The sequence below is a fragment of the Mirounga leonina genome, unplaced genomic scaffold, assembly GCF_011800145.1.
Source record: "Mirounga leonina isolate KUSES-001 unplaced genomic scaffold, KU_Mleo_1.0 Mir_177, whole genome shotgun sequence".
Taxonomy (NCBI): domain Eukaryota; kingdom Metazoa; phylum Chordata; class Mammalia; order Carnivora; family Phocidae; genus Mirounga; species Mirounga leonina.
In genome coordinates this window covers 5,043,892-5,068,520 of record NW_023270459.1, presented here as the reverse complement: position 1 = coordinate 5,068,520, position 24,629 = coordinate 5,043,892, and the positions used below count along the sequence as shown (strand labels likewise).

The 24,629-nt window shown below is 40.9% G+C and overlaps 2 protein-coding genes across 7 annotated transcripts in view; one reads left to right on the top strand and one right to left on the bottom strand.

Moving 5' to 3' along the window:
* LOC118022712 (major allergen I polypeptide chain 1-like) overlaps positions 1–7,643 on the bottom strand; it is a 38,907-nt gene extending 31,264 nt beyond the window's left edge. The window contains exon 1 of the transcript XR_004682549.1: positions 7,224–7,643. The gene's annotated coding sequence lies outside the window, so the exon portion shown is untranslated. The remainder of the gene's footprint in view (positions 1–7,223) is intronic.
* A 227-nt stretch (positions 7,644–7,870) lies between these two features.
* On the top strand, positions 7,871–18,108 carry LOC118022708 (zinc finger protein 181). 6 transcript variants are annotated; one of them, XM_035023465.1, is made up of 5 exons: positions 7,871–7,951; positions 8,788–8,850; positions 14,245–14,365; positions 14,619–14,717; positions 15,854–18,108. In XM_035023465.1, exons 2-5 carry the CDS (start codon positions 8,842–8,844, stop codon positions 17,338–17,340), a joined length of 1,716 nt encoding a protein of 571 aa, XP_034879356.1. In that variant the 5' UTR covers positions 7,871–7,951; positions 8,788–8,841; the 3' UTR covers positions 17,341–18,108. The 6 variants fall into 6 exon arrangements, with proteins under 6 accessions (XP_034879356.1, XP_034879357.1, XP_034879354.1 ...); XM_035023466.1 differs by lacking the exon at positions 7,871–7,951 and adding an exon at positions 7,975–8,181 and having other exon boundaries at positions 8,811–8,850; XM_035023463.1 differs by lacking the exon at positions 7,871–7,951 and adding an exon at positions 7,975–8,181.
* Positions 18,109–24,629: the final 6,521 nt, after the last annotated feature.

The following is a 24,629-nucleotide window of genomic DNA, read 5'->3' as shown; positions in this document are numbered from 1 at the left end:
TGACTGGGGTGCCATACTCATTTCTGAGGCTGTGAAACAAATCACTGCAAACCTGCTGGCTTAACATGCACATTTAGTCTCTTAAAATTCTGGAGGCCAGAAGTCTAAAATTACATTCACTGGGCTGAAATCAAGGTGTTGCAGGGCTGTGCTCCTTCCTGAGGAAGGGGAAAATCTAAGAGGATCTCTCAGTTTCTACTGAATGTCTACAGTGTTTCGTATATAGGAATCATAGAAGTAACAGATTTAAGCAGTCTCCCCTTGATGAACTTTTTCTTTGTGCTCAGATTTTTATTTATTTATTTTTAAAGATTTTATTTATTTATTTGAGAGAGCGAGGATGAGAGAGAGAGAGAACATGAGAGGGGGGAGGGTCAGAGGGAGAAGCAGACTCCCTGCTGAGCAGGGAACCCGGTGTGGGACTTGATCCTAGGACTCCAGGAAGATCAGACTTTGGGGGGTCAGGATGGGAGCTAGGACACCAGTGAGGGGATGGAACAATAATCCAGGTGAGAGACAGTGGTGGCTGGCCACACCATGGTAATAGTGGAGGTGATGAGAAGTGGTGGATTTGGGGTATACTGAAGGTAAATTGGACAGAATATGACAACCAATTGCATACAGGAAGAAATAAAAGGAGTCAAGGATGGCAATGAAGTTTTTACTCTGAGCATCTGGGAAGATACAGTTGCTGTGTCCTGAGATCTGAAAGCCAGAGGGAGGAGCAGTGCTGGAGCAGGAGGCAATGAAGAGCTCAGTTTTGGACACATTTGATTTGAGATGTTCATCCGACATTCAAGGTGGCACATTGAGTATCTGATCAGATGTACAGGTCTGGAGTTGAGGGGATTGCCATGAGCTGGACATGGTAGTGTACTAAAAGGCAGAAGGTGTTTATCTAGAAGGAAGAGGTACCAAAAATGCAGTAGTCACTTATATTACTCGGGAAAGGGGATGCTTGGTCATTAAGGACTTCTGAGCTAAGAAAAGACTTCAGACCCAGAGTTCAGGAGTTCCCACGCTTCTGGGAAAGCCTGAGCATCAGTTGGTCAGCAGTGACTGGCCGGAGCAGAGGAAGGAACTTGGGGCTGACAGGATGGGGGTTGCTGTGGTTGTGGCCACCCAGAAACAGACAGAGACAGGGCACGCCCAGAATCTCTGTGAGACATGTATAGGCAAATAGAGACGCTAAAGATACCGGAATGCACACTGGACAATACAAAGAGATATAAGCAGATGTGCACTCTTATAGAGACACTCATACAACACAGAAACTACACACACACCCCTACAAGGCATGTGTTATAGAAACATGGGGGGTAACCGATGTTTATAGCAGCAATGTCCACAATAGCTAAACTGTGGAAAGAGCCAAGATGTCCATCGACAGATGAATGGATAAAGAAGATGTGGTATATATATATAATGGAATATTATGCAGCCATCAAAAGGAATGAGATCTTGCCATTTGCAACGATGTGGATGGAACTGGAGGGTATTATGTTGAGTGAAATAAGTCAAACAGAGAAAGACATGTATCATATGATCTCACTGATATGAGGAATTCTTAATCGCAGGAAACAAACTGAGGGTTGCTGGAGTGGGGGGTGGGGTGGGAGGGATGGGGTGACTGAGTGATAGACACTGGGGAGGGTATGTGCTATGGTGAGTGCTGTGAATTGTGCAAGACTGTTGAATCTCAGATCTGTACCTCTGAAACAAATAATGCAATATATGTTAAGAAAAAAAAAAAAGAAGAAGAAGAAGAGGGTAGCGGGAGGGGAAGAGTGAAGCGGGGGAAATCGGAGGGGTAGACGAACCATGAGAGACGGTGGACTCTGAAAAACAAACGGGGTTCTAGAGGGGAGGGGGATGGGAGGATGGGTTAGCCTGGTGGTGGGTATTGAGGAGGGCACGTTCTGCATGGAGCACTGGGTGTTATGCACAAACAATGAATCATGGAACACTTCATCTAAAACTAATGATGTAATGTATGGGGATTAATATAAGAATAAAAAAAAAAAAGAAACATGGGGGGTAAACACCCAAATACTCATTAAGACAGAAAGACACAAACACAAGATACATAGATGTCAATATACAAAGGCACCCCCACATACACACCAAGAAAAACGCTCCCCCACACACCTGGGCAAACAGACAGAAACCCTGACAGACACACATGCAGAGATGCAGACACATTCAATGCTACATACACATACACACTGGAGAAGAATATGGAAAGAATCACATCAAAGAAGAATATGGAAACATCCACAGGAAGAGACTTCTGGACACAGGGAGAGAAAAATACACACAGTCACGCATGGACAAAGACACAATCAGGGAAAGGTACCCATGTATATAATTGCAAAGATAAGTCCCATGCACCCAAGGACATACCTAGATGGAAATTAACAAATGGTCACACACATAGGCGAACATCCACAGAGAGATATAAACAAACACACAGGCACACAAATATTCAGACTTTTTTTTTTCTCAGTCCTTTAGCTATTTTCATAAAGTTCATGTTCCAAGGTGCTTGCTAGGGCTGTTATAACAAAGTACCACAGACTAGGTGGCAACAGCTATTTATTTTCTCACAGTTCTGGGGCTTAGAAGTCCAGGATCAATGTGTTGATGGGCTTGGCTTCTTCTGAGGCCTCTCTTTGTGTCTTTACATGGTCTTCCCTCTGTACAAGTCTGTGTCCCAATTTCCTCTTTTTATAAGTACAACAGTCCTATCGGATTAGGGTCCAACCCAATAACCTCATTTTAACTTAATTACCTCTGGAAATACCCTACCTCCAAATACAGCCATGTTCTTACTGCTGGAGATTAGGACTCCAACATACGGATTTTTGGAAGTCAATATTCAGTCCTGTCTCTCTACTGTTTAAATTCCTGTCCTGGCTCTCAATTTTCCCAATGTAAAATGAAATTCTTTGACCAGTAATATAGCATCTAGGGATTTATAGTGAAAAAAAAAAAAAAAAAAAACCACAAAAGCAAATACATATGCAACAACATATATACAAGGATATTCTTCACACATTTAAATAAAAATCTGAGGGGCGCCTGGGTGGCTCAGTTGGTTAAGTGACTGCCTTTGGCTCAGGTCATGATCCTGGAGTCCCGGGATTGAGTCCCGCATCGGGCTCCCTGCTCTGCAGGGAGTCTGCTTCTCCCTCTGACCCTCCCCCCTCTCATGTTCTCTCTCTCTCTCATCCTCGCTCTCTCAAATAAATAAATAAAATCTTTAAAAATAAATAAATAAATAAAAATCTGAGCACAAAGAAAAAGTTCATCAAGGGGAGACTGCTTAAATCTGTTACTTCTATGATTCCTATATACGAAACACTGTAGACATTCTAATGACAGCATAGGTTGTATGTTACTAATATTGCAAGACATTCACAATGGATTGAGTAGTTAAAAAGAATGAGAGTACACATAAATCTATATTTATTAATAATACCTTTCAACAGATGAGCGTGTTAAGTCACTTTCTAAAGGTAGTGTTAGTATTTTTCTAAATTTTGCTATAGTGTTTACTGAACTTAAAAAAAAACAAAACAGTAAAACTTTCTATCCACTCATTTTCCCAGACTAACCTACATATTGGAGTTCATCTTCCCTAAGCCACCTTTTAGAGAAATCATGCAAAATCAACTAGTGGGAAAAACATGAGCTTTCTTCCTTGTAAACCCCATGAAGGTATTCTCAGGCTTAAGCTCTAAATGAAGTCTCTTCTGGAAGTAAAGCAAGGTTTATTCCAGTTCCTCCATGATCCAAGAGAGAGGAAAAGAAATGAGAAGGACATCCCTCTCTCCATCATAGCCACAAACAGGGCCCTTGACACCAGCCCTTAGTTGCCCTCAGGGAACCCAGCTGACCTACCAAAACACTGGCTATACACTATTGGTCAAATGTATGGACACCTGACACTTCCCACGGGGTTCACCCTTTAGTCTGGTGTGAACCTAATACTGGTAACATAAATAGAGATGTAGGATGTCCTATTTCCTCAAGGACAGAAGGAGAGAACATGAAGGTTTTGTTGGAGGCTCTGCACAGGTTCTACACTGGACATTCTGGGGTCAGGCCTGGGCCAGACTGGAATGGACAGGTCTTCAAATTAGTGACAAGAGAACTGGGACTAGACTCGTGGATTTAAAACTTTGGCCTATAATGAAATGTGTAGGCTCATTATAAAGTGATAGATGGAGGATGAGCCAGTACCAAGGACAAAGATCTCTACCAGAGGTCTCAGCAGGAATTTCTCTCTATGGCAAAAATATATGATTTTTTGATGCCTATGGAAGTTTGAGTTCCAAACTTACTTTTTGCCCTGAGTCTTGGGACAGTTTCAGAATCAACATTAACTGGTTCTTCTTCTTCCAAGTTCATATTCTAGTGCTCGCTTCGGCAGCACATATACCAAGTTCATATTCTAAAATGTGCCCTTGACCAGATAAATTCCAACAGTAAAATCATTTACTATAAATATTGCCTAATAGAAAAAGTAAAGAAGGCAGCTTAGGGCTAGTGGAAGGAATGGGTTCAGTATGTCATGTCAAATATTTTGCTATCTCGGGGCGCCTGGGTGGCTCAGTCGTTAAGCGTCTGCCTTCGGCTCAGGTCATGATCCTGGAGTCCCGGGATCGAGTCCCGCATCGGGCTCCCTGCTCGGCAGGGAGTCTGCTTCTCCCTCTGACCCTCCCCCCTCTCATGTGTTCTCTCTCATTCTCTCTCTCTCAAATAAAAAAAAAAAAAAAAGTAATGTTAAGAGCTGGCCATAAATAGCTATCGAAACAAAAGGATTAGCCCTCTATTTAAACTTCTCCCCTCTGCCCCCAGCACCATCTAGTCCTTTGAGGTTAGCCACTCCCCTCACCCCACCATGAACTTAAAATCATGCCAAAAATCTGAGGACTCATAATGGGAAGGCTTTATAATTCTCGCAGGAAGGTTATGAGAGAAAGCAGCAACAATGAAGAATCCCTATGTAAGGTTTACTGGATGGACCAAGCAGGGACTCTACATCTAAATATAGTTTAAAGTGGTTTCAGACTGGCAGTAATCCCAGAACTTGTCCGAAAATGAAATTATGTAATCTCTAGAAAAGAAGGGTACTTTCATACAAGGATATTGGGAAGCCCCAGAATATCTCTTTACAGGGACAAACTGACACACAAAGATAACCAACCAAAAGGAAACAAAGCAAATTGAGTGAGGAATTAAATAAATTTACAAAGAGATTCATAAAATCTTGTTATTGGTATTATCACATGCATATATGAGTCAATTGTGTCTACCATGTTACCACAAGTATTTAAAAAACTGAAATTTAAAAGAATTGCCTGGAAAGGGAATTATGAATAGGAGACAGAGCAGAATAAATTATCTAGAATGCAATACAGACACTGAAAGATGGAAATTAACAGAGGAGGATTTAAGACCCATGAAGGACAGAGTAGAAAGACCTACCAACTGGTGTTCACAAAAAGAAAGAATGGGGAAGAGGCAGTATATAAAGGGAAGAAAAATTTGCTGAGCAGAGGAAGACACCACTTCACAGATTCAAGTTGCTCAACATATCCCTAGCAGGAGAAAAATCAAAGAATTTCACACCCCAAAACATGCAAAAACACATTTGGCTACTGAATCCAGTTCCACCCAGGATTCTAAGGGGGAAAAAACTCTAATATCCTAGTCTCTGCACTCCCCCTTTAAAATCCTGCATTTTTCGGTATAACTTGTATTTAAATATCAAAAAGGCCTTTGCTCTAAAAGAACATTGACCAAAAGATGTGCAATTCTCAGAGAAGGAAATATTAAAGCCAAGAGACACATGAAAAGATTCTCAATCTTATTAACAATAAAAGAAATGCAAATTTAAGCCACACTGAGTCACAATTTCACACTTAGCGGACTGGCAAAATTTGAAAATTTTACAAAACCAAGTACTGGCAGTAATAACTGGCAACCAAAATAATTATAAACCATGGTAGGAGTGCAAATTGGTATAATTTTGGAAAACAATTTGTCATTGTATAATAAAGACATGGATGGGAATATACTTTGCACTGGCAAATCTTTTGTTACCTACTGTAAGCCTTGAGGAGAATCTAGGTGATGCCAGTGTTTTTACAAACTACTCTCGCTACAGGAATTATTAATTTTTTAACAATTTTTTATTAACATATAATGTATTATTTGTTTCAGGGGTACAGGTCTGTGATTCATCAGTCTTACACAATTCACAGTGCTCACCATAGCACATACCTTCCCCAGTGTCCATCACCCAACCACCCCTTCCCTCCCACCCCCCACCACTCCAGCAACCCTCAGTTTGTTTCCTGAGATTAAGAGTCTCTTATGGTTTGTCTCCCTCTCTGGTTTCATCTTGTTTCATTTTTTCCTCCCTTCCCCTATGATCTTCTGTCTTATTTCTCAAAATCCTCATATCAGTGAGATCATATGATACTTGTCTTTCTCTGATTGACTTATTTCGCTTAGCATAATACTCTCTAGTTCCATCCATGTCGTTGCAAATGGCGATTTCATTTTTTGATGGCTGCATAATATTCCATATTGTGTGTGTGTATCTACCACATCTTCTTTATCCATTCATCTGTCGATGGACATCTAGGATCTTTCCATAGTTTGGCTAGTGTGGACACTGCTGCTCTAAACATTGGGGTTTATGTGCCCTTTAGGATCCCTACGTTTGTATCTTTGGGGTAAATACCCAGTAGTGCAAATGCTGGATCATATGGTAGCTCTATTTTCAACTTTTTGAGGAACCTCCATACTGTTTTCCAGAGTGGCTGCACCAGCTTGCATTCCCACCAACAGATGCTACAGGAATTAAATACCACAGCCTTAAGATATATACCAAGGTGGAAGCACTGTCTAATGAATCTTATGCACCTAAGTGCTTGACATATACAAGAAAACTCATAGTCACATTATAATTTAAAAATAAGCATAATTAAAATGAAATGCACAGGGACGCCTGGGAAGCTCAACGGGTTAAGCATGTCCTTTCCGCTCAAGATCCCAGGGTCCTTGCTCAGCGGGAAGCCTGCTTCTCCCTCTGCCTGCGGCTCCCCCCTGCTTGTGCTCTCTAACAAATAAAATCCAAAAATAAAAAATAAAATGAACAATTATAAGTAATATTAAATTTAAAAAAAAAAGTAAAGGAAACAACCCACATATACAGCCGCAGTAGAGTGCTTTCGCCTACGTACATCTACGTCCAGCGGGCGTTTGGGTGAGGGTTGGGGGGCGAGGACAGCGCTTCTGGGGAAACAAGTGGGTCAGGCTCTACGGGTTACAGGAGTGAAGGCCTTTTTCCTTAAAGCGCGCACCTGAGGCCGCCGTTTGTGAGTCCTTCGTTGACCTGTACACACGACAGCGGCAGTCAGAGTCAGAGCCCTGACGCGACCGCACCAACTCCCGAGGTGTCGTCTATCCGCCGACAACGGGCATTTCAGGAACCACAGTCCTGGGCAAGCGGGCGCCAAACACTCCAGGCCCACACGAGCTGGCTAGAGCGCTGATAGAGACGCCAGCTCTCCGCCGGCACCAGCCCGGGCGGCCCACGTCCCGGCAGGAGGGCGGACGCGCGAGCGGAGCCGCGAGCCGGAAGACCTTTCGCGGCCGCATCGTTTCCTGGGAAGTGTAGTTTCTTGCTTCGGACGCCATTGTACTTAAGAAGCACACAGAGGGCGGTCCCAATCTTCAGTGGCCCTAACTCAGATGTCAGAGTTCTACAGTGACTTCGCGTGCGCGTCCTAGCTGAGCAGCTCTGCGATGAAGGCTGCAGACGGTGGCGTTCCTCACGGAGCTCAGCCGTTTTTTCTCGCCAGGCGCTCAAAGAGCGCGCGAACGCACAGCCTTCTGGGAAGTGTGGTTTTACGCGGCGACGTGCGAGGCACAGGTAACTGGTCGCTGACGCGGAGGAAGCTGGGAAATGCTGTTCCGGTGTGCGCTCTCTCCTGCGTCCGCCTCGCGGAAATCTCAAGCAGGCGGCGGAATTGTCCTGGGGTAGTGCAGTTCTTTCGACGGCGGCGGCCCTGGTCCGCTCTCCGCGAGTCAAGTGCGCGGAGGTGCGGCCTCTGGATCCCCGGGCTCCGGCTTCAGGGCCAGGGAGGGCCCGCCGGGACTCAGGCAAGTGTGGGTCCCGGCAGGGTGGCCGGGCGCCGGGCACGGCCGCCACAGCCTCGCTGGTGCCGAGTCTACACCGCGGTGTGAGCCCCGGCAGGGCCTTAGCTTCCTGGGCCTGTCTGCTCTGTAAAAAGGGTGTCGTTTACCTCACTGAGTTGTTGGGAGAAGGAAATGGGCGAGTGATTGTGCAGCGTACGCCCTGAGAGAAAACGCCATCCGCAGTGGTTTTTAGGCAATCCAGTCGTGAAAGTGACGCTTTCCATTTGTGCAGCCTTCAACGAATTGGTTCAGTATCGCTGAACCTCATCGTTTAGAAAAGAAATGTGGAATAATGTGAATGTCAGTCATGCAGAGTTGTGAAGATTGAATGAGCTCTTAACGTTATTACTGCTGTTTTGTGAGTCTGTCTCAAAAATACGTAGTAGTTGGTTTACAAGCCTCTGGCACCTGGTGAATGGTTACCTCGTGCCAAGGAACAGTCTGCTAGTTTAGGGAGAGAATGGAGCCCTAGAAAGTGATTCCCAGTGTTTACTTGTGGATGTGTCACAGCGCTGCAAGAAGCCTCATTTTTTATGGCTCCTTTTTTGTGTTCTTGATCTGCCTTCTCAGGACACTCCTACTCTTTACGACAGGAGGCTGGAAAGAGGACTGTGTTGACAAGTCATGTTCCAGGTAAGTCGGTAATCTCCCCAGATCTTCCTGAACCACTTTAGCAGAACTCTTGAGTGTTTGCTTTGCTTCTCCTACCAGTTCCAGCCTAACAAAGTCCTTTTAGGGACCGGATCTATGATTCATTTCACTGTAGCAAAGGGTGGAGCCCACAGAACTCCAAAGTACTATCTTCTCTCAGTGCTCCTCTTCTCTACCATTTTTCTGCTTGAGTCGTGAGCAAAACTTTTTTTTTTTTAATTACAATTCAAAATTCAAGTTTGGGATTTTGGGTTATTTGCTTTATGGTTGTCAGAGGACTATTATGTGGTCTCGGTTAATGATATATCAGTCCTTTTAGTTGTTCAAGTCGAGAGATGTTTGGAGTCATCTTTGATTCTTTCCTTTCTCTTATAACTTACATTCAGACCCTCTAGTTGGATCTAAAATACATACATACATATCCACAGAATCTGACCAACGGTTACACCATCACAACCACCACCACCACCACTGCCACCATCCTGTCATTGCTCACCTTAAAAATCTTCAATGGCCCTAACTCAGATGTCAGAGTTCTACAGTGACTTAAAAAGCTTTGTGCAATTAGGCTTTTACCTCTCTGATCTCATCTTACTTCTGTCTCCTTGTTTCTTGTGAGCTCTAGACTGGCTACTGCTTCCAGGCCTTGGAAATTGCTGTACCATCTGCTTGGAATCTTCTTTCCCCAGAAATGTACAAACTTGCATTCTTACCTCCTTCATATCTCTGCTCAGTGATTACTTTCTCAGTAAAGCTTCCCTGAACACCTGCAGTCAACTTTTCTAACAGTCACTTCTTCTCCTCACTGCTTGGTTGTTTTCCATAGTGATTATCGCTCACTAGATAATACATTATTTGTTTACTAAATGCATAGGCTTATTGTTTGTCTCATCCCTCTGGGAGGGATTTTTTTCCCTTCTTTGTTGATTGTTTTCAGTACCTAGAGTGGTATCTGGTACAAAACAGAGGCTTAGTAAATAGTTGTTGAGTGAATAAACTTTAAAAAATGGTAGGGTAGAATCATGGGGTGGAAGGTGAAGCCTGCATGGAAGTTATTAGTGGCATATGTGATGTTGGGCAGAGTCTGGTTTCTTGGGAATATTAGATAACTAAAATAGAAAAACTTTTTTTTTTTTTAAGATTTTATTTATTTATTTGACAGAGAGAGACAGAGTATAAGCAGAGGGAGAGGGAGAAGCAGGCTCCACACTGAGCAGGGAGCCCCAAGCAGGGCTGGATCCCAGGATCTGGGATCACGACCTGAGCCTAAGGCAGATGCTTAACCGACTGAGCCACCAGGTGCCCCGAAAAACTTTTTTTTTTAAAGTAAAAGCTAAAGTAAACTAGTTGCCAATCATTCATTGATTAATTTTTTAAAAAGATTTATTATTTAATTTAGAGAGAGCAAGCGGGTGAGCAAGAGTCAGGGAGGAGGGGGAGAGAGAATCTCCAGCAGACTTCCCGCCGAGCATGGAGCCTGACTTGGCGCTGAATCCCAGGACTCTGAGATCATGGTCTGAGCCAAAATCAGGAGTGATGCTTAACCGACTGGTTTGGGTTAACGTGGGTTTGAGTGTACACTGACATGTAGGCCTTTGTGATCTAGTGCAATACTAAGAGAACTTTCCACAGTGGTGGAAATGTTCTTTATGTGTGCTGTCCAATATGGTAGCCACCAACCCTATATGACTATTGAGTACTTGAACTATGACTAAAGTGACCCAGGAACTGAACTTTAAATTTTATTTAATTTTTAATTTTTATTAATTTAGGGCACCTGGGTGGCTCAGTCGGTTAAGTGACTGCCTTCGGCTCAGGTCATGATCCTGGAGTCCCAGGATCGAGTCTCGCATCGGGCTCCCTGCTCAGTGGGGAGTCTCCTTCTCCCTCTGCCCTTCACCCCACTTGTGCTCTTTCTAGCTCTCTCTCTCAAATAAATAATAAAATCTTTAAAAAAATTTTTTTATTACTTTAAACTTATATAGCCAAATTTGGCTAGTGGCTGTATTGAGCAGTACAGAGCTGGTAGAAAAGCAGGAAAGCGTAAGAAATTAACATAAGTGCTGGAACAAATATCCTAAGTTCTTCTGGGCACAAAGACGAATGAACATCCTAGGCTGCCCAGGCAGTTGAAGGGGGAAGAGAGAGTTGAAGCATCCCTGGGGAAGCAAGGCTGGAACTGGCTTTGGTGGCCCATGGTACCAGGGAGGCAGAGATAGAAGTGAAGTTACACCAAACTGAGGGAGCACTTTGAGCATAGGTAGGTAGGGCTAAGAGAGTCTTTCAGGGAACTGCAAACATTTTCTAAAGTGGTGGTTCTCAAACAGGGATGAATTTGTCCCCCTTAGCCCTACCCACAGGGGGCATTTGATAATGTCTGGAGATATTTTTGGTTGTCACAACCTGAGGGGTGTCGTCATGCACTGTAATAAAGTTCTCAGACACTGATCTGAGCTGCTGTGCAGGACTGCCTCTGCAAGGGAGAGAGCAGCAGCTAAATTCTGCGCATAGCCTTTATTTTATTTTTTATCAGAAAAGCAAGGACAGATGCATCAAAGGGTGGGAAAGGAGTACAAAGGGATGGCAACTATCTTGAAGCCGTAAAGCAGGTTTGCATCCTCCCCTACGCGCCAGCACTCAGGGAGGCAGTCATGGGATAAGGGAGGAGAGAGAGGTTTCTGCCAGCAGTCGCCAGGTGCAGGAAGGGGGACTGAGAGTTATATTCTTCCAAAGCTCTAAACCTATGCCCTGCCCCCGGGGATCATGGGATCCTGTTCATACCAGGCCATTGCGTTCGATAGCCTGAGACCAGGAACGTTGCTGACGGTTCAGCTGCTTCCATAGTCACCCCTTAGGGCTTACAATACACGTTCTAAGAATGACCCAGGGGATCATGGGATCCCGTTCAAAGCAGACTATTGCGTTCAACAGCCCAAGAACAGGAATGCTGCTGATGCTTCAGCTGCTTCCACAATTACCCCTTAGGGTTTACAATACATTTTCTAAGAATAATTCCAGGGGGGCAGCGGGGAATTGCTACTAGTATCTAATGGGTAGAGGCTAGGGATGCTACTAACTAAATATTCTACAATGTACAGGACAGCTCCCACAACAGTTATCTAGCTTAAAATGTCAATTATGCCAAGGTTGAGAAACTCTGACCTAAATAAAGAACAAAGGGTATCTAGTAATGAGATTATGTGAGTTTTCTTTTTTAGACTTAATATAATGACATTCATGAATATGTGTTCAAAACTTAAAATATGAAACATCTTTGCATTGGTGGAATAAAACATTATCTTGTGGGGCGCCTGGGTGGCTCAGATGGTTAAGCGTCTGCCTTCGGCTCAGGTCATGATCCCAGGGTCCTGGGATTGAGCCCCACATCGGGCTCCCTGCTCCTTGGAAGCCTGCTTCTCCCTCTGCCTCTCTCTCTCTCTCTGTCTCTCATGAATAAATAAAATCTTTTAAAAAAAAATATCTTGTGCATTAATTTAGTATTGATTTTTTTTAAAGATTTATGTATTTATTTTACAGAGAGAGAGAGAGTGTGCATGTGTGGGGGGAAGGGGCAAAGGGAGACGGAGGACGAATCCTAAGCAGACTCCCCGCTAAGCGCAGAGCCTGACATGGGGCTCAGTCTCACCACCCTGTGATCAGGACCTGAACCACAATCAAGAGTTGGATGCTTAACTGACTGAGCCACCCAGGCGCCCCTCGTATTGATTTTTAAATTTGGTTTATCAAGTTGGGTTTGTAAAAGCCAATCATTTAAAACCATTGTGGAAAGTAGGAAAAGATGGGAAACTTTTTGATTCATATGATAAAGCTAACCCTAATACCTGGGTAAGAATAAATACAAATGGAAAAAGGAATTTTCCCTGGTGCCAAAAGGGAAAGAGATCCTCCTCTCCTCCCTTTTTTTAGAGTATTTCCTTTGAGAAAAACCTGTCATTGTAAGTCCTTTCCCTCTCCCTTTGAGATGCTTGTGAATCTTTTTCAAAGCTAAATAAGCGCCTGCCCATTTTTCAGGGCAGTCAAGTCTTTCATCTCTTTGAAATGAAAACCTGAAGGACAATGCACCTCTGTCTCCCAGTCTGTGTTAGAGTTTAGCCTAGGCTCCTGGCTCCAAGTTCTAACTATCTGCTTGTCATAAAGATAGGAGAAGTTTTATTTTTCTTGGAGTAAAAGCAATTAACACAGTTGGCCACTCCAGTTACCAGGTGAATTTAGGATGAACTGTATGTTGCAAGTGATGCTGCCAAGTCCTCTTACTTGAGGACAAATTATTTCTTTGAAAACATCTGTGTTATAGATTATACATGCCTGGCTTTATAAAAGGGTGAGGTTTCTTTCTGTCCTTGCAGTCTCATTAGTGATTGCTGTGATGCTTATTCAGTAGTAAAACTGTTCTCTTTTCTACGTTGTGGAGAGGATTTTCTGCTTGGCAGATTGGATTTTTTAACTATTTTCCCAACACCTCACAAAGGTAAATTACCTCTTTAAAACCAAAGACCAGTATCACTAATGAAGATACGTGCAAAATATCCAAATAAAATAATAGACTATTGAATCAACCACCCTTGGAATGAAAAATTTGTCACAGCCAAACAAGGTCTCTTTCACCATTGAAAGTAATAAGAATGCCATTTTAAATGCATACATTTTTTGCATGTATTATAATTTGACTAACAAACTATTGCTGAACATTTGAGCTTTTTCTAAAGTTTTGATATTTTAAATAATACCATGAATGAACACTGTTTCCTTAGAATATTTTCCTTGAACTGTGTCCTCTAATTCTTTGCCCTTATTTAAGGTCCAATTCAGGGACTGCCGATGGCATGAAACTATTCTTCAGTCTTCTTGCCCAGGGGTGTCAAATTATTTTAATTATAGATTATCAATACAGGGTTTAATTATATACCATAAATGGGTTTTGTTTGTAAATTAGTTATGTATACATCTATCTTTCAAGATGTCTTTTTCTGAACTCACTGGATCATTTTTTTGAACCTTAGTGGATCATCGTTTTTTTATTTACCTATCATGTAAACTATAAAAAACACAACTAAGCACTTGACTATATGCTGTCAAATGTTGAATGCAGATTTAAAAAAATTTTAGAATTCTTTTGCCTTTGACAGAATTAACTCTTCTGAAGCAAAGCTCTTATATTAGTCTCTTACGCTTATTGTAAAACAATGCCAAACACATACTTATCCAATTACTACTTAACTTAGATCGGATTCCTGGTCATTGCCACAACTACTGAATCTTGTTCCCTTTCTTCTATAGCCAGGGCAGTTTTACCCCTTAACCAGTGACAGAAGTGGCCTTGACTGTGACTGAGCCTAAATATGTTTGCTATTTCAGGTGACATTTAGTGATGTGGCCATAGACTTCTCTCATGAAGAGTGGGGATGGCTGGATTCTGCTCAGAGGGATTTATACAAGGATGTGATGGTCCAGAATTATGAGAACCTGGTTTCTCTAGGTAAGCATATCTCCCTCTTCACCCCAAAGAGGGAGATCTTCTGTTACTCAGAATTGCTGGAGATTCTCCTGAGTAAATGGCTGGAATTTTGTTCCATGTTCCCAAGGATGTGTAGAGCTCTATTGTGCCCTTCCTGAAGCTTATTTTCCCATTTCAATGACCATCCTTCAGAACTGCCTTTGGCTCCTTTTATGATGGTGGCCTCTCCTCCATGAGAACCATAGTTTAAACAGGTTTATATTTTTCCTGTAAGCAGGTCTTTCCATACCTAAGCCATATGTGATCAGCTTACTGGAGGATGGGAAAGAACCTTGGATGGTGGAGAAAAAACTGTCAAAAGGTATGTTTCCAGGTAAGTCATGCAGAATCAGGCACAAGAGGTCTTTGTTAAACATGCTTGTAGAAAGGATGGAGGCATTTTAGGATATTTTAGGGATCTTGTCTTCAGAGATCCCAAATGTAACAAATTGAGGGATCCTTAGCTTAGATTTTTTTTTTTTCCCATATTGAATTGATATTTATTTCAGGACATGCCATGTCAAAATAAAACAAAAGAGTCAACCCTCGCCTTTAACAATAATATTGTATTATATAAAAGCACTTTACAACTCCATCCCATCTTTGAGTATAAGTTAGTGGTATGTGGGCTAATGATTATCTGAAACCTTAGCTTAGATTTTAAAACGGCCATTCCTCCATCCCAAATTATTATCTTTCTGTATTATGCTATCTAATCAAAAGTGAAGTTTTTGTGATCATAATAGTTCAAATTGTTGTTTTATTTGAAACAAAATAAAGCAAATTGTTCTCTTTAAGACTACCTAAGGAAAAATATACCAATCATTTTAGGTGAAGAAAGGCTGTCAGATGGGAAATCCCTTTTCCCCTAAGGCTGAGCTTCAGAGGTCAAATGTGAACATAAGAGTTAGAGGAAGTAAAGAATGTATAAAAAGGTTTCTAGGAACAATATTTTCTATGATTTCACACAGATCTTCAACAAACAAAGCCTAATTCTTTCTGAGTGATAAAGAATATTTTGTTCATTGTTAACTTTTTAATGTACTACTATAAATTGTGCATTTTAAGCATGCTAATCTGACAGCAAATTGAGATTAATTGAAAGTTGGAGAACCAAGGCTGTGAGATAAAATGTGGTCTTCCACATAAATGTAGATATAGAATAGAATGTTGGCTTGGAATCCAGAAGACTTTATGCGTTTTTTCCTGATAATTTCACTTTTAGTCCATATACTGATTGCCTGTTTTTAACTCATTTCGCTTATTACACCCTGTTCCCATCTTTGTGAGCTGTCTCTATTCTCTGCTCCATTTGAACTTTGTTCAGAAATTATTGAATAAATGAGAATTCAGTCATGTGCTTTCTGGGGGTGGAGATGTGCTCTGTTTCTTATCTCTTATTCTTACCATAGAAGTTTCTTTTCAAGAAGTACAGAAAAAGCAGTGTTTTGCTTTCTTGATATATTTCAGATTGGGAATCAAGATGGGGAAACAAGAAATTATTAACGAAGGAGGATATTTATGACGAAGATTCACCCCAAACGGTAATAATAGAAAAAATTATAAAACAAAGTCATGAATTTTCAAATTTTAACAAGGACTGGGAATATATAGAGAAGTTGGAGGGGAAACATGAAAATCAGGTAGAACATTTCAGACCGGTGACCCTCACCTTTAGAGAAAGCCCCACTGGGGAAAATGTTGACAAATACAATCCATTTAGAAGCATCTTCTATTTAAAGTCTATTCTTTCTGAACCACAGAGAATTTCTGCTGAAGGGAAATCACATAAACATGATATATTTAAGAAGAGCTTACCAAAAAAGTCTTTTATAAAAAATGAGGAGATCAATGGTGGAAAGAAACTTTTGAATTCTAAAGAAAGTGTGGCAGCCTTCAGCCAGAGCAAATCTCTTACTCTTAATCAGACCTATAATAGAGAGAAAGTCTATACATGCAATGAATGTGGGAAAGCCTTTGGCAAACAATCAATCCTTAATCGCCATTGGAGAATTCATACAGGAGAGAAACCATATGAATGTCATGAATGTGGGAAGACTTTTAGCCATGGCTCATCCCTAACTCGACATCAGATAAGTCACAGTGGAGAGAAACCTTACAAATGTATTGAATGTGGGAAGGCCTTTAGCCATGTGTCCTCACTTACTAATCATCAGAGTACTCACACTGGAGAGAAACCATATGAATGTATGAACTGTGGAAAGTCGTTTAGTCGTGTTTCACATCTCATTGAACATCTGAGAATTCACACTCAAGAAAAACTCTATGAGTGTCGAATATGTGAGAAGGCCTTCATTCATAGGTCATCTCTCATTCACCATCAGAAAATTCATACCGGAGAGAAACCTTATGAATGTAGTGAATGTGGAAAAGCCTTTTGCTGTAGCTCACACCTCACTCGACATCAAAGAATTCACACTGTAGAGAAACAATTCGAATGCAACAAATGTCTGAAAGTCTTTAGCAGCTTGTCATTTCTTATTCAGCATCAGAGTATTCATAATGAAGAAAAGCCTTTTGAATGTCAAAAATGCAGGAAATCCTTCAACCAGCCAGAATCACTGAATATGCATTTAAGAAATCACACTAGATTGAAACCTTATGAATGCAGTATATGTGGGAAAGCCTTCAGTCATAGGTCATCCCTGCTTCAACATCACAGAATTCATACTGGAGAGAAGCCCTATGAATGTATTAAATGTGGGAAGACCTTCAGCTGTAGTTCAAACCTTACTGTACATCAGAGAATTCATACTGGAGAAAAGCCATATAAATGTAACGAGTGTGGGAAAGCTTTTAGCAAAGGCTCAAATCTTACTGCCCATCAGAGAATACATAATGGAGAGAAACCCAATAGTGCAATAAGTGTAGAAAAGCCTTTAGGCCATATGAATCATTATACATGTGAAAAATCACACAAGAGAGAAACTGTATGAATAGAATATTTGTCATAATACACTTTAGCCATAGATCTTTCCTGAAAATTTATGCTGGAAAAAAGTCTTATGAATGTAATAAATATGGGAAGGTCTTTAGCAGTGGTACAAGCCTTACTGTCCATCACAGTTCACACTGTAGAGAGACCATTTATTGCCTTCATACTGCCTATGAAAGCAATAAATGTGGGAAAGCCTTTAGCCAGTATTAATCCCTTAATTGACATAAGTCCACACTGGAGAAAAACCCTATATATGTAACATGGGAAAGACATTAAGCAATATGAATTTCTTATTGAGTACACACGAGAGAGAAGCAATATGAATGTAAAAATTGTGGCAAGTCCTTCAGTTAAGGTGTATTCCTTATTCTATATCCACTCACACTGGAGAGAGCTTATATGAGAAGTGTAGCAAACTGTTCACTGAGAGTTTTAATCTTGCTAGACATCAGAAGATTAATGCTAGAACAGCCTGAAGGATGTAGGAGTTACGTGTAAATCTTTGCAACGATGCTGTTTGTAAGCAGTTCTACAGAAGAGCAAATGAGTAGATTGTAACTGAATATGCCTTATAGCAGTAGCATGCAATTTTACTCAAGTCCTACATAAAAGTTTCTTTAGCTAATGGGCATGTGAAGATATTTAGTCACCCAGTGGATCCAGAAAATGTTTTAAAGTTAAAAATTAAAGCTGCAAAAGAAGTAAAAGGTGGTGTGAATAAAGTTTTTGGTCTCTAATAAAATCAGTTTGTATATAATGAACTCTTTCACTGTGACACTGATATTTCTTACAAAATTTTCTACTTTCCTCTTGAAGAATTAAGCCTTACTGTAGCCTTTAGTGGGAGACTAGCTGAGCTAGAGAAAAATGGCCTGATCTCTGTGCTAAGAATATCATTATTTTGGTGTCAGTTTCACACATTTTAATTTTTACAAGTACAGGGAGAGCATAACCAAGAAACAACAGAGCAGGCTTAATGGTGGATGTGCTTTGCAATCTGAATCCTAAAGGATGAGCACTAATTACATAGCTGTGTGCGGGCACATACACTCTGCGAGTCCTTCTAGGCAGAGTACAGAAGCCTGTTCTGTCATGTTGGCTGCATCTGGACTCCGTGATCCAGTGTCTAGTCTCAAGTTGCGTGGCACTGAGCTGTTAGGGCTGGCAGCATTACTAGTAACAGCAGCAGTCATTTCTCCATGCTGGCTCGTAGTTACGAGAGCTTACATTGAAATTAATAGTCCAGAGCTGTCCCCATTACTTTTCCTCCAGCCTGCCTACCAGTTTTGAAGACAGTTACTTGTAATATAAGTCTTCTTGAAATACTTAGACAGTTTTCATTTTCTGTACCAAACCCCGACAGATACTCATGGTTTGTAAAGAGCCTGGCTTCAGATAGTCTAAGTTTTAGATAAATTGAATAGTCTGACTGGCCCCATGGTTTCCTATCTTGTGACTAGGCAGCTGATACATGTCAATGATTAGAACTGTCTGAACACTTAGAAGTAAAGCGCACTTATACAGCTTATATTTCAGGTTATATTCTCTATGGCATTTGATGTAAGTAAATTAATTTAAAAAAGAATGTTATATCACTGACATAATTTTGATGTGGAATGAGTGATAGGGTTTCCAACTTTCGACAAAATATTCTGCTGTAGTACATGAACTACCTTAACTGAAAACCAAGAGGTGAAGGCACATTCCATAGCAATTCTCAGTAGAGATAGTGGGTTTGGAATGGTATGGTGAATTTTTAAAAAGAGATTTATCTTTCCTTTGATTTAGTTTTATTTATGAGATTTTGAGATTCTAAAGAACATTGAAGGATCTTTGAGAGACCTAATTAAGGAAGCACGGAATGGTATCAAACAAGGATTAAGAACCGTTGTGATTATGGGTAGACTGGCCACTATATATATCCAGTTGTAGGATAATGACATGCTTTCTGTTTCTCCCATTCTCTGCTTCCCCTGCTCTCCCAAGCACTGGTACCACAAAGATGAAGTAGTACTTCAATCCCTAGGTTTTATTTGCTTTCACTACACATAGTTTTATGTTACCTTGTTATTTTGTTATGAGATGATTCATCCAAATATTCATACTTTGTCAATTAAGAAGCATGAGCATACACATGATGACATCTTACAATGATACTGAACTAGGAAAAGAAAGCCAGGGTCAAATATAGTGAATGACTTAAAGCAGTGAGTATATTACCTTATTGGAAGATTGGGCTAAGATCATGATGTTACAATGTCACTGATGGAGAATCATAGTCATGTCTGTTAACCATTTCTTGAGCAGATAAATAAGACACTTTATACCTTTTAAGAGCTCAAAACTGTGTGTGTGTGCATGTGTGTGTGTGAAGAGTCATGTTACCTGGATATAAATCCAAGTTGTATGTATACTGTCTTTATATGACTTTGGACAAATTACTTCACCATCTATAAATGGATAGTAACACCTCACAGGATTATTATGAAGATAAATGAGTTAATTGGTGTAAAATGTTTACAGTGCCCGATACCTCAAAAGCATTCAGTGGATATTAGCTATTAATTTCATCATCATTATTATCTTCACGTGGCTGCTTCATCATTCTGGTCTGTCCTATCTAGTGAGTCTTCCTAATCACCTGTCTCTCTTATCTACTTAATTGTTTCACTTTTTGGAGTTTCTTACAAGACACTCCCATTTCCTTCCAACAAGTCCTCCTTTGGTATTTGAGCCATTTCCCCAAATACTCCAAGGAGACACAAAGAGCACCAGATTGGAGAAGGTAAGACAACCCACCTGGGCTGCAGGAAGGAGGAAGGGTGCCCTAAAGATGTGTTTTGGAGAACAGGCAGAATGAGGGAGGCATCAGGTCCCTCTATGGAGGAGAGGTCAGGCTTCACCCAGTGAGATCAGAAGCCTAGCAACAGCCTTCAGTATCACCTCTCAGCACGAGGTCCTCTGGGCTGAGTGCAGCTGCCCTCACTGCCAGGTTATGACCGTGTTATTGAAGGTCTCCGATGCCTGGAAGGCGAGAGTAACTTCATTAGTTTGGGGTTAGTCAGATGTGATTAGAACCTATTGTGCAGTCACTGGTACAGATCCTGAAAGAACTGAGGCACTTATCACTGAGCACTTCCCAGGAGTCTTCTCTCTGTGCTGGGCATCAAAGGGGAGTCAGACACTTTAAATACGATTTTAAGCAGTTGTGTTAGGGGGAAAAATTGCCGATGAAGCCGTTGATGAAAGAATGACGAGGCTGTGTGGCTTGAGAGGCACAGAAAGTAAGAGCTCTGGCATGAAAGGTGAATAGGAAGAGAATTATGATAAACAATATTGTTAGCAGTTGCAGAGGAGCCTCGTGGCTGGCTGTGCACCTAAACTGTGTAACGTAACGTGAACTTTAAGCCAAAGGTTTTATATGCAGCATTAAAACAAATGTTTCCAGTTCAACCCAATTCCTGGAGCTGAATCAGCCTATTGAGACTGGCAGTTGCCTTCTGTACAGTCATACTTCAGAGATATTGCAGGTTTGGTTACAGACCACTGTAATAAAGCAAGTTTGGCAATGAAGTGAGTCCAGTGAATTTTTTGGTTATGTTTATACTGTAGCCTAGTAAGTATGCAATAGCATTATATTTTCAAAAAGTACATATGTTAATTGAAAAACACTTTATTGCTAAAAAATGCTAAACATTATCTGAGCTTCAGTAAGTCATAATCTTTTTGCTGGTGGAGGAGGGTGTCGTTTGTCGTTGATGGCTGCTGACTGATCAGGGTGGCAGTTGCCGAAGGTTGGGGTGGCTGTGGCAATTTCTTTTTTTTTTTTAAGATTTTTATTTATTTATTTGAGACAGAGAGAATGAGAGAGAGAGAGCACATGAGAGGGGGGAGGGTCAGAGGGAGAAGCAGACTCCCCGCTGAGCAGGGAGCCCGATGCAGGACTCGATCCAGGGACTCCAGGATCACGACCTGAGCCGAAGGCAGTCGCTCAACCAACTGAGCCACCCAGGCGCCCGGCTGTGGCAATTTCTTAAAATAAGACAGCAATGAAGCTTGCTGCATCAATTGACTTTTCCTTTCAAGAATGATTTCTCTGTCGTGAAATGCTGTTTGATAGCTCGAACTTCAAAACTGTGGAGTCAATCTTCCCAAACTTTGTTGCTGCTTTATCAACTAAGTTATGTAATATTCTAAATCCTTTGCTGTCATGTCAACAATCTTCACCATCTTTACCAGGAGTAGAGTCCATTTTAAGAAACCATTTTCTTTGCTCATCCATAAGAAGCAACTCCTCATCCCTTCAGTTTTATCATGAGATTGCAGCAATTCAGTCACATCCTCAACCTCCAGTTCTAATTCTAGTTCACTTGCTATTTCTGCCACATCTGTACTAATTTCCTCCAGTCGAGTCTTGAATCCCTCAAAGTCATATACAAGGGTTGGAATTAACTTCTTCCAAACTCCTGTTCATGTTGATAGTGTGACCTCTTTCCATGAATCATGAATCATGAATGGCATCTAGAAGGATGAATTCTTTCCATAAGATTTTTACTTACTTTGCCCAGCTCCATCAGAGGAATCACTATCTATGGCAGCGATAGCCTTACAAAATGTTTTTCTTAAATAATAAGACCTGAAAGGCAAAATTACTCCTTGATTCATGGGCTGCAAAATGGATGTTGTGTTAGCAGGCATGAAAACATTAATCTCATAGTACACGTCTATCAGAGCTCTTGGGTGACCAAGTGCATTGTCAAGTAGACCATAATATTTTGAAAAGAATCTTTTTTTCCTGAACGGTCGGTCTTTTTGTTGTTGTTTTTATGTTATGTTAGTCACCATACAGTACATCATTAGTTTTTAATGTAGTGTTCCATGATTCATTGTTTGAGCAGTAGGTCTTAACAGTGGGCCTAAAATATTCAGTAAGCCATGTTGTAAACAGATGTGCTGTCATCCAGGCTTTGTTGTTTCATTTATAGAACACAGGCAGATCAGATTTAGCATAATTCTTAAGGGTCCTGGGATTTTCAGAATGGTAAATGGACACTAGGTTTCCACTTAAAGTCATCAGCTGTGTTTGCCTCTAAGAAGAGTCAGCTTGTACTTTGAAGCTTTAAGCCAGGCATTGGCTTCTCTCTAGCTATGAAAGTCCTAGATGTTATCTTTTTCCAATGGAAGGTGTTTCATTTACATTGAAAATTTATTTAGCGTAGCCACCTTCATTAATTATTTTATCTAGATCTGGATAACTTGCTTCAGCTTCTACATCAGCACTGCTTCACCTTGTACTTTTATGTTCTAGGGATGGCTTCTTAAACTGCATGAATCAACCTCTGCTAGCTTCCAGCGTCTCTCCTGCAGCTTTCTCACCTCTCTCAGTCTACCTAGAATTGAAGAGTTAGGGCCTTGCTGTGGATTGGGCTTTGGTTTATGGGAATGTTGTGGCTGGTGTTCACACATTTGTGTGTTCACTGGAGTAGCACTTTTCATTTTCTTCAAGAACTTTTCCTTTGCCTTCACAACTTGGCTGTTTGGTGCAAGAGGCCTAGCTGTCAGCCTCTTTTGGCTTTTGAATGCCTTCCTCACTAAGCTTAATCATTTCCAGCTTTTGAGAGATGTGTGACTCTTCCTTTCACTTGAAAACTTAGAGGCCATTGTAGGGTTGTCACTTGGCCTCATTTTAATATTGTGTCTCAGGGAATAAGGAGGCCTGAGAGGAGAGGGATGGGGGAACAGGAGGTTAGTGGAGCAGTCAGAACACACTATTGATTAAGTTATGGTATTATATGAGTGCGGTTCCTGGCACCCCAGCAATGACAATAGTGACATCAAAGATCACTGATCACAGATCACCATAACAAATACAATAATAAAGAAAAGGTTTTAAATATTGTGAGAATCACCAAAATGTGACAGAGACACAAAGCAAGCAAATGCTGTTGGAAAAACGATGTCAACAGATTTGTTTGATGCAAGTTTGCCACAAACCTCCATCAGTTTGTAAAAAAAAATGCAAATCACAATAAAGTGAAGTGCAAGAAAATGAGGTATGCCTATATAAACTTGGGGAAGTCCCTTCAACTCTCAAGCCTTGATTTCTACATCAACACAAAATTAATTCCTGTTTTACCAGGTGGTTGTGAGAATTAAAGAGAAAATATTCATAAAGCAAATGGTGGGGTGCCTGGCACATGTGAGTTGCTTGGTGTGTTTTTCTTACTTTTATTAATCCTCCCATTGACTATGAGGTGAATGTCACAATCATCTCCGCGGCATTCTCAGCACCCTGAGACTCAACTCTAGTAAGTTTCCCATAGTCACACATCTTAAGAACACAGGCCAGATTTGAGCACCCAGTAAAAGACCATACAACTGCCCCATGACAATATTGTGTCTCAGAAGATTAAGGTTTCTTTTGGCAACCACACAGGTCCTCTTATGCCTCTTTGAACAAAAAATATTCCCTTGGCATGCTGTTCCTTCAGCCTAGAATGTCTTCCTTATCTCCCTTATTACCAAGCTCATCTGCCAGAGGGACTACTGTCCACCTTAAAAAGTTCACTTTAGTTGTCACCCAAGCTTCCTCAGACACCAATGGAGGAAATGAGGAATCAAAAAGCTGTAAGGCATATAGAAAATCAAGAGCAAAGAGTCAGAAATTCCTCCTTTCCAGTAATTACTTTTAATGTAAATGGATTAAATTCTCCAATAAAAGAGATTGGCAGAATGTATTAAAAAATGATCGAAGCAAATGCTGTCTACAAGTGAGTCACAGTAGATCCAAAGACACAAATATGTTAAAAATCAAAGAGTGGAAGAATTCTTCTTTGCAAATAGTAACCAAAACAGCTATGGTGCCTCCTATATTAATATCAGACAAAATAGACTTTAAATCTGAAAGATTACAAGTGACAAGGTCATTATATATTAATAAAGTGTTCACAAGAAAAAGATATAACAGTTATCTAATTGCACATTTGCACATCTAATAACAGACCCATCAAAATATATGAGGCAAAATTGGCAGAATTAAAGGGAGAGATAGACTTGTACGTTAATAGTTGGAGACTTCAATACTCCACTTGAAATAATGGATAGTTCACCACACAGAAGATAAATAAAGGACTTGAACAACTCAATAAACCAACTACACCTAACAGACAAATAACAATACTCCACCTCAAAACTGCAGAATATACATTCTTCTCAATTGCACACAGCACATTTTTCATGATGGATTTATTTATTAGCCCATAAAACAAGTATCAGTAGATTTAACAG